This window comes from Protopterus annectens, chromosome 2.part2, assembly GCF_019279795.1.
Source record: "Protopterus annectens isolate FY-2018-M chromosome 2.part2, PAN1.0, whole genome shotgun sequence".
NCBI classification, from domain to species: Eukaryota; Metazoa; Chordata; order Ceratodontiformes; family Protopteridae; genus Protopterus; species Protopterus annectens.
The window spans coordinates 1,133,666,698-1,133,681,436 of NC_056730.1; the positions used below are offsets into that span (position 1 = coordinate 1,133,666,698).

At 38.8% G+C, this 14,739-nt stretch overlaps 1 protein-coding gene across 6 annotated transcripts in view; it reads right to left on the minus strand.

Annotated features, from left to right (window-relative positions):
* The window catches only part of TRPM3 (transient receptor potential cation channel subfamily M member 3), a 2,946,644-nt gene that overhangs the window by 400,032 nt on the left and 2,531,873 nt on the right, over positions 1-14,739 (minus strand). For all 6 annotated transcript variants that reach the window (XM_044064372.1, XM_044064373.1, XM_044064374.1 and 3 more), the window contains one exon: positions 2,546-2,774. In XM_044064372.1, coding sequence (XP_043920307.1) covers positions 2,546-2,774 — 229 coding nt within the window. The remainder of the gene's footprint in view (positions 1-2,545; positions 2,775-14,739) is intronic.

Here is a 14,739-nt window from a genome sequence, read left to right on the forward strand (position 1 = left end):
AAGGATTCTGCGGTCTGGGCCGTATTTTCCACAGGCCCGGGGGCTTTGAAGGATTCTGCCTCAGTTTTGAGGAGTGTGAAATTTGCTTTAGAGAAGTTTTTCACTGTGGTTTTCTGGGCAGGGAGTGGGGTTGGGATGTGAATATCCAGTGAGATTAGTTTATGTTCTGATCTTACCAGTGAGGGATACACTTCTGGTCTGGAGCATAGAGTCCCCATGTTGGTGATGATCAGGTCCAGTATGTTTTCCCCTCTTGTGGGAGTGGTAACAAGTTGTTCTATAGCATTTGAGTTTATAAATTCTAGGAACCTTTGGGCTAGGGTGTTGGAGCTAGAGTAATGCTCCCAGTCTATCTTTGGGTAGTTGAAGTCACCCAATATAATGGTGTTTGGAGAGACCTTCATATTTTCCAGTGTTCTCAGGAAGGCCGAGTGGAGTTCCTGGGTTTGGGAGGGTGGTCTGCAGCAGGCTATAAACTGGAAGGCAGTTTTACCCACTGTTAGTTGCACATGGATAGTCTCTGAAGCTTCGTGCTGTGCCACCAACCTGGAGGTGTGGGTATCTTTGACGAATATTGATAGTCCCCTTCCTTTTGTGGTTCAGTCCAAGTTTTGGGGCCGAAAAGCATGGTATGAGGTATAACCTGGTAATGCTGGGGTGCTCTCGGGAGCCTTGAACCAGGTTTCTGTTACTGCACAGATATCGATGTTCTCCATGCTAAGGAGAGTTTCGAGTGCATGCATCCACATGCAGCCACATCCATTCCCACTCTCTTAAAACTGACCCAAGAAGCCTTCTCTACCACAGAACAGTGGATGAAGGACAATCATCTAGTACTCAATGCATCAAAAACCAAACTTATGGTATTTACCCCCTCAAAAACCAACACCATTGATAAAAAGCTTTTCTTCATCACTAGCCAGAATAATACACCTCTTGAACTAGTATCCGAAACCAAGCTACTAGGAGTCCAGATTGATGACCAGCTCAAATTCAAGAGCCATCTACAACTAAACATAAAAAAAACTCACCAAAAACTTGGCATGCTCTACCGACACAATCGATTTCTCACTACATCTACTAAGCTCACTCTCGCTACTACATTTCTCATCCCTTCCCTCCTTTATGGAGCCCCTCTCCTAATAAACCTACAATCAGCTCTCAAAACAAAACTGTCCTCTTGTTATAATAAAATTGCCAAATTTGCCATTAGCCACAAATCATCTACCCATCACTGTGCATCTCTCCACAAAATTAACTGGCTAGAGCTTCTCAACTATCTCTCCTATACTCAGCTCACTTTTGCTCACAAACTCATCTTTCATCCCTCCCTCTGTCCCTCCCTCAGCTCTACCTTTAAAATGCACCTGCCACAAAGACTCCTAAGATCCAATAACCAAAACCTTATTGAGCTGTACAAACCCCTTCACTCTCCAGGACAAAACCTCATGTCCTTTGCCCTGGCACGCATATGGAACTCCCTTCCTCCCTCCATTTGTACCACCACCAACCTCCCTGTTTTTAAAAAATCACTTCATTCACATCTAACTTCCGCATGGGAATGCTCCTGCTCCCACCCCTCATAGCCTATTCTCCATTTCCTACAAGCAACTACTCCATATATTAAGAGACACTAAATAATAAGCCAACTGTAATAACATCTTATAATTCTCTAAGCATACAACTCCATTCGAGAAACTATATATTCACTAAAGCAATTCTTTGTTTTTTCTTACAAGATTTAACCAAAAATTTTTTTTCATGCACCTGCTTAATTCTTAGCTTTCAACAAACACAACCTATCATGGCATTGTAACTGCTTAATCTTTGCTATGTCTAGAAGCTACAAATAACTGAAATTGTAAACTTTTGTAAACTTTTTAATCTTTGTTTGGTCTTGAAGGTACAAATGACTGAAATTGTAAACTTTTGTCACAATTGTTCTGTAGTTTAGTCTTTAACCTACAAATGATTGAAATTGTAAACTGTAATCTTTGTTTTGGAGCTTTTCTCCCCAGGACTCCATTGAAAACGGGTTCTTCTTGGCCCAATGGACTATCCTGGTAAACCAACTGCAAATAAAATAAAATAAATAAATAAATAAAGAATGGAAACAACATTTTGGGAAAATTTCCACAGAATCACATTCAGTAGATTCACTTTACATATGTTAACTGCCAGTATTCAAATTAGTATATAAAAAACATATTATTTCCAAGTCTATGACAATGCTGCCCTTGAAGAAAAACAGTGAAACTGTGACATCCTGGATGAATGTCATTTCCTTATAAATTAAATCCCAAATAACCAGATTGTAAATCTTTAGATGGACCTGCTATTGAAATTACTGCCCCAGTTATGACATTCTCTAATGTGACATATATATATATATATATATATATATATATATATATGTATATATATATATGTGTGTGTGTGTGTGTGTGTGTGTGTGTGTGTATTATATAAAATCTAAATCTGAATACTTCTTGATATGCAGAACTCCAAGCGTATGGGTATTATATAAAGATAGGGAGATTCTAACCTTCAAGCCAGAATTTTTGCGCATTCGTAGCCTGCCCATCCACATATCGGTGAGAAGCATCTGGCTGCAGGTGTGAGCAATGAAGTCCCGGTGCTTGGCAGCTACTGCTAGCTGAAGGCAGGTGGCATTGCTCCAGTTCTTTAGTTCATATGTTAGCAACTTCATTGCCATCTGCTCATCTTGTTTGTAGGACTGGTCTAGGAGTTCCACAGCAAGCTGTCCAAACTCCCTACAAAGAAGAACAGTGCTGTTTTTAAACTTTAAACTACATCACAAGCTTCTTAACATACAAGTGTTCACATTTATTTGCTATACCAATTATTTATCAAATGTTATACAGAATTCTACTTCCCCTATTCCACATTATCATGCTAGTGTGAAATGAAGGCAAAGCAACAACTGTTCAGCTGCAATTATTTTAGAATCAGTTAAGATGCTACTACTTGGCAAAACATTTTGGACAGAAAAAGTGACAGGGCTATTACTGCATGCAATGGTTATATCAGAATGGTATGCTAGAGGATCACAGATAACAGCTTGCATGGACCTAACAGAATAAAAGGCACACTGGGTTCAAGGGTTAGACTGGGAGAGGAGCACAGGAAATGAGACTATTGAATGGTAGAGGGTGCTCTGCCAAGAAAATGATGCAGAAGATGAAGATGTGTGGAGGTCAGCAATGTAAACAGCTTGTCATAACTGATTTACAAAGATGTAGTTTAATTACTTCAAGACAGTCAATGGCCATTTCTTCAACAAATAATTCAATCAAAACTAAAGTAAATGACTTATAGCCTGTTTTTTCATTTTGGGAGGGAGGCATGCAGGAAGCTTGACCCCCCCCCCACCATCCACCCAGATTTAATGTAATGTGTTCTGAGGTCACTGCACCATAGTGTGAAGGCAGAATCCCAAACGCCATAATCTCATTTGACGAATAAGCCTTTTGGTCAATTATTATTATTCAAGCACTTGCCCCATCAGCCATCAGCAAAGTGGTATGGACCAGGCTAAGTAACTAGAAGAACATGTGGCTTGGATTTATTTATTGCATAATCATTCCTCCAGGAACCTAGGCAGACAATATTTACATTCCCTGAATCTTATATTTTGCATAATCCAGCACAGAGCATACTGTAGCTTGTTTCATGGTCTTTATGTTAAGGTGAGTGTGACTGACCATTTCCTGGGCATTGAAAACAGGCTGAAGTTAACTGAACCTAAACCTGTCTCACACCATCATTAATTCAGAAGAGAACATTCACTCATAATTTCTCAAGGGAACAGGATCATGGACTCAGTCTTCATTAAACTATTTATCTATTCTGCCAAGAAGGATTCTGTGTAATTCCATGACTGCCTTTTATCTCACTTCCTCTTTTCTAGTATATTACTAAACTTCAGCCCGGAAATCGCTACTCTATAGTTATGTCCTGTATATATTTATATATGCACTTTCTGCCTTTCTCAGGTGTTCATCATATTGATCACTGTCACAGTAGCCTTAACTATATTGGTTATATCCTGCCAAGGATATAAACAACTGGCCAGTTCCAAAGATTCAGGGCACTTTCCATGTGCCCAAACTGTCAGGCAGCTTAAGCTGAGCTGACCGAAAGACAAGTTTGGGTATGAAGTGCTTCTAAATTTGGAGACATTTCCAATCGTCTCTGCTTCAGAGGATGTAATGACATTGAAACAGTGGGACACTTTTTCTTTACATGTACCCGAATTAAGGGTTTTTGGCCTTTGTTCAAAAAAACTTTTCATGTCCCAGCTTTATTTCCTATTACTTTAGAAAAATGTTTATACGGGAATTACAATATGTTTTGGACCCCATTCGTGACAAGGGCAGATTTTGTTTTGATATCTACGTCATATTTATTATGGTTAGCTAGATGTAAAGAATTGCATACTCCTTCCTTTCATTGTTCTATTGTTGCATTGTGCGCTCTTTTGACGGAATGGCTGATTAGGTGGGGCTTTCAAGATGTTATCATTTAATGTTTATATACAAAACAATACTGTATTATGCTTTTTTGACTATGCAATTGTCTTTTATGGAACTGTATTTATATTATTTTAATAAACAAGTATTATTCAGGGCTTTATTGCCACCAAACAGTACGCTCATATGAGGCTTTCAAACTGAGAGTCGGCTTCTGCTTTTCTTTGCTGGGCAGATAACTTCCGTTTGGGAAAAACATTCCATTTTCTTAAATTTTTTGATGTATTTTTACTTTCCTCTTCAAGAAAGTTGTTTTAAAGCTAGGAATGTTGTGTTTTCTTGAGACTGTAACATGCCTTTAAACTGAAGGATTGTTTTTCTGTCAGTTTCTTCCTATTATATCTGCTTTAGGGAATGTGTGTGTGTGTGTGTGTGTGTGTGTGTGTGTGTGTGTGTGTGTGTGTGTGTGTGTGTGTGTGTGTGTGTGTGTGCGTGTGTGTGTGTGTGTGTGTGTGTGTGTGTGTGTGTGTGTGTGTGTGTGTGTGTGTGTGTGTGTGTGAACTGCCTGTAATTTTCCAGACAGTCATCTGGCTGCCCCTAAAAAGGCAGATACGGTGTATGAAATTCCTCTGTCTTCTAAATTTAATTTTTTATCAACTTTCTTTTTACTTGTATAAAAATATATAACAAGATATGTCTTTCAAATTTTTATACACTATTCCCAAACTTACCCAGCAGCTATAACTTTAGTTGATCCCACTGTTCCTAAGCACTTAGTTAATTCTGATCCTACTCTTTCTGATAAGGATGGAAAAATTATTGATTGGTATGGGGAAAAAGTATATACTTCTGCAACTTTGTCAGAATTTTGAATTATCAGGCTCATATGTTAAAGTTTTCAGAATTTGGAATAATCAGGTTCATATGTTAAAGTTTGTTATGACAAGTTCTGAATGCATGAGGAACGTTTTATCAGCTGTTTCTTCTTGTGAGGAAAATCTGCTTTAAATAACTTTGTTTTTTTTCTATTTCAGAGGTCACTACTCATTGTTTACAGTGTGTGTATGACTCTGTTGATACTTCTTCCAGGGCTATGGCCACTGGTACTTCTTCCAGGGCTACGGCCACTGATACTTCTTCCAGGGCTATGGCCACTGGTACTTCTTCCAGGGCTATGGCCACTGATACTTCTTCCAGGGCTATGGCCACTGGTACTTCTTCCAGGGCTATGGCCACTGATACTTCTTCCAGGGCTATGGCCACTGATACTTCTTCCAGGGCTATGGCCACTGGTACTTCTTCCAGGGCTATGGCCACTGATACTTCTTCCAGGGCTATGGCCACTGATACTTCTTCCAGGGCTATGGCCACTGATACTTCTTCCAGGGCTATGGCCACTGGTACTGTTTTGAGGAGGTTTGTATTGTTGCTTTCTCAGAACATACTTAAGCCCTTGGGCCGATAGCCTAGTACCTACTTATGAACTTATATGTCAAGCAAAGTTCCTCATTAGCACGCTTCAAGAAAAATCTTGATGAGTGGATGGGAAATAGGAAATACACCCTGGAGATGACTTCTGTGGCTCTACTCGACAGGGGCACAGGAAAATAATTTTCTTTGGTCACGTAAGCCAGGGAACTTTGTTGGCTAGGCTTACTTGGGCCCTTGGTCCGATAGCCTAGTACCTACCTAAGAAACTATGAACCCCCCCAGATGATGTTAATAATGAGATTTTAAATTCTGCTTTGGATAGAGATTTAGTGTTTGCCCCCTCTACTGCAGAGGTGATCAAAAAGTGTGATGAAAGGGACAAGCTGATTCAGGGACTCTAAGATTTTTCAGATCTCCTTTTCTAAATTTTCCACGGATTTTCTATATCCTCAAGCAATTTTGGCAAATAATCAGTCTCAACAAAATGTAGGTAAACAGATATTTCAGAATAAATGGCAAGGAGGTTGCAAAAAGAAGCCTCAAATTTTCTAAAACCAAAGACAGTCCATCAAGTCTGAATAATTATTCAAGAGACTCCTGTAATTACCTCCCACCCTGGCCCCTTTTTTTTTTCCAGAAAGTCTGAATCTCCATTTTACTCTTTGGCAACAGATTGTTTCAGGCAAATGGGTTCTGAAAATCATTCATCAAGGTTACAGATAGCAGTGAGAGGAACTTTCTGCTTTCCAGGGAGTCATTCCTCATCCCCCATATCAGACTCATTTTTCACTGTTTTTTTCTCACATGCTGTTCCAAGGAGTGATAGAACTAGTTCCTCCTTCCAAGGTGGGAAGGGTTTTTATTCAAGGGTGTTCCTAGTGCCAAAGAAAGCAAATGCTTGGAGACCAGTTCTGGATCTTTCTTTCCTAAATGTGTTTGTGATAGTGCCTAAATTCAAAATGATGTCACTTCATAGCTTATTACCTCTACTTCCTCATTCAAGTTTCCTGGCAACACTAGACGTAAAAGATGCTTATTACCACATCCTTATTAATCAGACTTCAGACGTTTCTTAAGGTTTTGTGTGTCTGGATCATATTATCCGTTCTCTACCTTACACTTTGGAGTATACACTAAATGAAGAGCGCTCACAAATCATCTAGCTCCAGTTATAGCTCATTGCAGACTACAAGGTATCCACATTTTTCCATATTAAGATGACTTCTGTATCTTTGCAGTCTTTTTCAAAATGTCAGGAATCCCTCTCTTGGGTAAGAGATTTATTATACAAGCTGGAATTACAAAAGAACATTTAAAGGTCTTTATTGACTTCTTCACACAGGGATTGTATTCCTGGGATGTCAACTAGACACTTCAAAGAACTTTTCTTCCACAGGAAAAATAGTTATTTATTTAGATCTATTTTCTAAGGTTTTCCACTCAGACTTCAGTCATTGTAAAAGAGTACCTCAGGATTTTGGATCTCATGGCATCTATAATTCTCATGATACCCATGGCAAGACTCCATATGAGAAAGATATAATGGTATCCAAACTCTTTTTGTTCCTAGCATCAACATCTTTTATCTATTCAAATCTCAGTGCTGGGGTTTGTGAGAACAGAAATGTTTTGATGGAGACAACAGATATCCACAAGTCCAGGTATCTTCTTCTCCCCCCTGATGCAAAGCAATCAGTCAACACAAACGCTTCAGATTTTACTTGGTGAGCAGTTTCAGGAGGGATAACATTGCAGGGGGTGTGGAACACCAAGGACTAATGCAATCACATAAATATTAAGGAAATGCTTGCCTTGATAAAAGCAGTCAACTATCTGAATCACCTTTGGTCCCCAGGACATCTTCAAGTAGTTACAGCCAATACCATAGTCATGTGATACACCAACGAGCAAGGAGGAACAAGGTTATACCTCTTTTGCAGACTAGCCATATTAGCTTGGGATATAGTTTCACAGCACAATCTCTCTCTCTCTACAGGCAACCTGCATTCTGTCAGAGTAAAATTGCGTGGCAGAAAACCTTAGTGGGGCCAGGGCAGACCTTCTCAAATGGAAACTAGATCTTTCAGGATTTGTTCCATCAATGAGGTTTACTCTAGCAGTCTTCTTTGCCTCTTCTCTGAACAATAAACATGCAAGATTCTGTTCTAGGACTCCATGCTGGAAAGTCTGTAATGCAAATTAATTTTGTTTCCTTGGACAGGAATGTTCCTATATGCTTTTCCACCCTTTCCACTACTATCCAGGGTATTTTTGAAGACAGAAGGAATCCCCTAGGATCATTGCCATGATTCCCTTCTGGCCTAGGCAACTGTTGTTCTCCCTTCTTTTGTAAGTGGCCAAGGACAATTAGCACAAGCTTCCTCACAGGTTGGATATACTCACACAAGAACAGGTGTGTTTGATACACTATGACATCAATCAACTTCAACTGACTGCCTGGATGGCAGGGTCTTAATTCATTTTAGGCACCTGATTACTGAGGATGTGTAGCAGGTACTAACAGTGGCAAGAAAGCGTGATACCTGAAAATCATATATTAGTGACAGAAAAAGTTTTCTAGCTAGTGTCAACAACATAACCAGCACCCATTTAGAGCTAGTTGTTCTTTGGTTGTACAATATTTGATTGAGTTACTATCCTGCGTTCTTTCCTATTCGTGTGTCAAGGTTCATTTATCAGCCATTTTAGTATGTCTGCTCATGGATCCTCCTCTTTCAATCCAGTCTCATGTCAAAATGTTCTTGAAAGGGGTTTTGCATAAAAGGCCTCCATGAAAACCTGTGGCCCCTCCTTGGGATCATAATTTTGTGTTAGAAATGCTAACGTTTGTTTCATTTGAACCAGCTAATCTGGCTGACTTGAGATTCTTAACATGGAAAACATTTTTACTGATTGCTCTGACTTCTGCAAGAAGGGTATCTGAGTTGCCAGCTCTTATGGTGAGTAAACCCTACCTCATTTTCCATAGGGACAGGGTTTCTTTGAGAACTAAACTTTCTTGTATGCCTAAAGTGGACTTAAGCCAAATTATCCATCTCCCCATTTTCGTTCCTGATCCTAAAAATGAGGGTGAAAGGTTACACCATACCTTGGATGTCAATAGAAAACTCAAGTATTATCTTGACATATCTAAATCTTTCAGATTCTCAGATCAATTGTTAATTTCTTCTGAAGGTAAGAAGGGGCAACCTGTGTCAAAAAAGACTTTTCCAAATGGTTGTCTAAGGCTATTACCTTTTGTTTTACTCACCATAACTAAAGTATTGCAGACAAGGTCAAGGCCCACTGCAGTATGGCTTTGGCTTAGTCTATGGCTTTTTGGAAATGGTTGGATTCTAGAAATATTTTACAAATTGCAAGATTCTAAGTATATCATGCTTCACAACTTAAACGACACTGTTAACACACTCATATGTAGGGTCATACATAAATACTAAACAATCAGTCTGCTGACTTTTGCACACCTAGCCAATAGCCACAGAGTGATCAAAGGCAAGAAAAAAACTCTGTAACTTGTGCATTTGAAGTAAACACCTTAACAATTAAACCAACCCCCAACCTATAGGTTCTACTTGGGAGTTGCATCTATTAGGCTCAGTAGGTTCTATTTAGTAATAAAACTATGTTTTTTTGTTCTACGATTCCATAGTGTCATGGGTACTCTCCTAGAAGGATAAAGTATTTATATTAAGGAAGCAATATTATAATAGGGTATTCATCTGAAAAACAAACCAAAAACCAGTAAATAATTCTGCAAAATGTTACTAGCTTCTGGTTATGCAGAATTGCAATCAGTTTGCTTTGTTGGGTGTGATACACTTATTTAGCTTTACATGATGCTGAAAGGACTACATTATCTTTGGCTGGAAGAAAAAACACCCCTGAAATGTCATTTCACTCAGTTTGCCATATGTAAATACTCCTCAAAGAATCACATACAAAAACTTCACATCCAATCGAATTTTTCTTTCATAGCCTCAATATCTTTCTTTACATACATTAATACTCTAATGCCCATACCTCTCAACCTCTTAGAGCAAGAAATCTGGACAAAGCCATAAATAATGGGGGGACAAAGGCCCAAAAATAGGGACACTTTTTAAATATTGTTTTTACAAACTTAGAAAATTGATAGAATAACTGGTTTTGCATTAGCATGGATTTTCTGAAGGGTATAAAGTCTGAAACTCAAATGTCTGTCATTATTTTCTGACTTCAGTCCTCAATGATTTGCCAGAAATCCACAATTTTATGAGAAACAGACCAAAAGTATGAGGCAAAAATCTGGACATTCTGCAAAAATCTGTATAGTTGAGAGGTATGCTAATGCCACTGCTGACACTTCTCATTGTCAAACTATTTAAACATTGTCATTCCTCCAAAGTGTTCACTTTTGTCCTTCTGTTTCACTCTTCTTTCACAATACTTTCACCACTATTCATCCCACATTGCATATACTAGAAATTTTGCTACAATTTGCATTTGTTTTGAAATATAATATATGCTTGGATCTTTTGTCTAATATGCTAAAAACAGAAATGTTTCAACAATACTTTAAGAATATTGAATAATGTATATGTCTTTTTGGTACATTTTTTACAATTTGACATTTACACTCCTAGTCTGGGACTGAAAAAGGACTATTAGTGGTCAGTGACCTAACTTAGTAAACACATTTAAACAAACAAATAAATAAATACATAAGAGCCCTGAAATTGATGATACTTTCTGCATGAATGTGAAAATGCTTTTTCACTTATGTACTGTTAAGAATGCGGAGTTTCTCATATAGCAATAACCCACGCCTGGATGTGGGTAATGCGGGATTTACCCACGGTTGGCGTGGTTTGGTCCCGAGGGCAAAGCCCTCGGGACCAAACAAAGACAACCATGGGTAAATCCCGCATTACCCACACCCAGAAGTGGGTTATTGCTATTATACTATGACATTATTTAAGAAAAGAAATAATTACTTTTCTTAAATAATGGCATTGTATAATGCCTCTTTGCTGCCCTTCTGCAGCTGTCTGGTATCCGCGGCAGTTCTGATGTACTGCGCATGCCTACGCAGTACATCAGAGCTGTGGCCAAAAGCAACGGAGAAAGCAAGATCTCTGTTGCTTTTTACTGTTTCGCTATGTTAAATGGGTTTAACATAGCGATACAGCTTTAAAATAAGCAAAGGAGATCTCCGTTGCTTATTTTAAAGCTGTCTCGCTATGTTAAACCCATTTAACATAGCGAGACAGGTTTAAAAAAAAGCAACAGAGAAAGCAAGATCTCTGTTGCTTTTTACACACTGTGTCGCTATGTTAAAGGAGTTTAACATAGCGAGACAGCGTTAAAAAGCAACAGAGATCTCCGTTGCTTTTTAAACCTGTGTCGCTATGTTAAACTCTTTTAACATAGCGAGACAATGTTTAAAGACTTATATTAATGGAAAAAGTCCGGGCGACCGGACCTTTTTCCATTAGTATAAGTCGATTTACAACGTGCACGCTGGCCAATCAGCGTGCACGTTTTGGAATATTAATGGGGCGTCATGGTATAATGAAAAATAATCTGATACATTTGCTTGTTTCATTACAGTTTTGGAAGACAAACTTGGAAAAGCATTTTCATAATTCTTATTTTTTGTGTAAACATGTTATTAGCACCTGACACAGGGCTTTAATTTGTGCCCTGAGTATGTCAGTAACATACATTATGATTTACATGTACTGCCTTGCAACGGCAGTGATTTAAATGTAGATGTTGAGATTGAGGAACAGAACAAATAAAGGACAGACAGGGAAGATTTATTTATAGTGGTGAGCTGTTGCTGGCACATCATGAAAATTACACTGACTGCAGTATATATTCTATCTAAAGCACTGAGACAAAATATAAAGAGTATTATAGGAGAAGTTTAGCCTTTTATCAAGGATTTATGGTAGTAGTTGTAGAATGGAACACTACAGGAAATAAGGAAGACTTATTTGGGGGAAGGGGTCATTATATCACAGAATAACATATGAGGGCAGATACCTAAAGAAATATATGCATGTACTTGGACCCATTACTATAATTAAAGTCAAACAGAATAAAGAGGAATATGTACATCTTTTCAGTGAAATATGATTATTGGGCAAGAATAGATAGAGTTTACATATTGAAAAAATATTATAACATGGTGCAAACCATGAAAACATATCTAGCAAAAGTGTCAGGCCATGCTGTTTTTCAAGTTACATTTTTTAAGTAAGTAAAAGTCTTTTGTGACAAATAATAGCATTTTCAGTATTTCTCCTAAAAATTAAGCCATTTAGGGATTTGGTAGATCAGACTTTAAGTGAAATGCTATTAGATTTGAATCTATGCAGTAATGAGATCGCAAAGGAATGGGGTAACTGTAAGCTGAAGATCTGAAATGTGGTCACAAAGAAAACAAATGAGATGCAGAACTAAATAACAGTCACAGTAGGTATTTAGAGTGTTTAAAAATTAGGGATTTACAAATGCACAAAAAAAACAATAAGAAAAGAAAAAGAATACATGGCTGAAGGGCTATAATGTCTATAGAAAAGTGCTTAGAAAATATTTATTAGTATAGAAAGTACAGTTTTACAAAATCTTGCCATAACAGTAGATGTTCTTCTCATCACTGTTGTAGTATTAATAACATTAGGGATCTCCTGCTAAGGGCGGCCGGATGTCTGCCAGTATACCAAAGCCTTTAGGTTTGGTATATGCCATATGTCACACATATGCTCCTCGTATAGTGTAGGGCATAAAGGTGACATTCAGATGTACCGTCCTCAGAACTGAGAGCCCCAGTAGGAACACCAGTCCAAGGAAAAGAGAGGTGATCAATACATCCAGAAGAGAAATGGACCAAGAGGTGGAGGGAGGGAGGGAGGGAGTAAATACTGCAATAGTGAAGAGAAGGACATCTACAGTTATGGCAAGATTTTATACAACTGTACTGTGTCCTTCCATATCACTGTTGTAATATTCATAACATTAGGGAGAGTGCCAAAAACACATGAAGAAACTTGGGAGGAGGAAGGACCAGCAGAGCCCTCTAGGAAGCCATGAAGGATAGCCCTAGCAACACCAGCTCTAGCTCTAGCTCTGGAGATTCCATCCAATTTGTAGTGCTTGGTAAATGTATGCACAGAAGTCCAGGAAGCTGCCTCAGGAATACAGTTAGTATCCAAACCCTTGGAAAAAGCACCAGAAGAAGACACAGATCTAGTAGAATGACCCTTAAAAGGAAAAGGAAGGCTCTTACCATGAAAAGAATAACAAAAGGAAATAACTTTTGAGATCCAAGAAGAATAGCTTGTTTGGATACTGTCAATCCTTGGGACCTAGGATGAAAAGAAACAAACAGCTGATCAGATGTCCTAATAGTCTTAGTATTATCCACATAAAATGTGAGTTGTCTACACACATCCAATGTGTATAGCACCCTATCACTGGCAGATTGAGGAGGGGGAAAAGTGGGAAAATGAATAGACTGATTAAGAGACATTAACCACCTTGAGAATAAAAGAAGGATTAGCACACAAGGACACCCAGTCATTATGAAATACCAAAAAAGGAGAATAAGCCATAAGGGCTTGAAGCTCAGACACCTGTCTGGCAGAAGTAAAGGTTAACAAAAGAACCATCTTCCAAGAGCAATGTTACAAGGAAGCTGAAGCAGCAGGCTCAAAAGGAGCCTGAGTCAATTTTTCCAAAACAAAATTAAGATCCCAGGGAGGAAGAACAGGCTTCCTGGGGAGCCTAATATGAAGGAAACCTTAAGAAATTGTTTAGCTTCTAGAAGCCAAAGAAGGAGAAAAAGACAAACAAGCAGCGATAGCTATAAGTGGGCCTTAACAGAAGAACAGGCCAACCCAGCATTGAGCAGTTCACTCAAATAGGAGAGAACCAAAGGACCATCCACAGAAACTGGATCCAGGTTACAAGAAAGACAGCAAGCCGAAAACCTCTTCCATTTGGATAAATAGGATTTCCTAGTAGTGGATTTACTGGCCTCCTGCAGGACCCTAAGTACGTCCTCAGAAAAAAGGTGTCTATGCAGAATCAAAATCCTATCACCTGCAGTGTCATAAGTTAAAGAGTGGACAGGTGAGGATGGATGAGAGATCTCTTGTCTTGTGTGAGAAAGCTCACCCTGTGAAGTAACTTGTAATGATTGTCTTTGGCTAAATGCAGAAGAAGAGGGAACCAATGCTGTCTCAGCCAAAAGGGAGTCACCAACAAGATTTTGGGAGTATCCTGTTGAATTCTGAACAGGAATTTTGGAATGAGGGGAAGGGGGGAATGCATAAAAAAGCATACCCTTTCAAGAAAAAGATAGGGTGCCCACCTTCTAATCCAGAGGGCTTGGGGCTCTGGCACAAAAAGAGGAAGTTGCCTGTTCAGAGTGGAGGCAAATAAGTTTATTTGAGGAGTACCCACTGGTAGTCAATGTTCAGAAACACATCCCTGTGAATCATCCATTCATAGAATTGAGTTAAGGACCTGCTCACAGCCATCTGCCACAATATTTTGACCTGAGGGAATGTAAACTGCCTGAAGAGTCACTTAATACTGGACAGCTAGATCTCACACTAGGAGTATCAACCAGCAAAGAAGATAAGATCTTGTTTCCCCATTTGTTCACATGCCATATCACTATTGTATTGTCTGTAAATACCTTGAGAGGTCCTGGGGTGTAAAATACTGCCATTCACTTTGAGGGCCCTTAGGAACAGAAGAAACGTGTTTTGCCTTTTGTTTCTTTTTTAAGGGAGCATCTGTC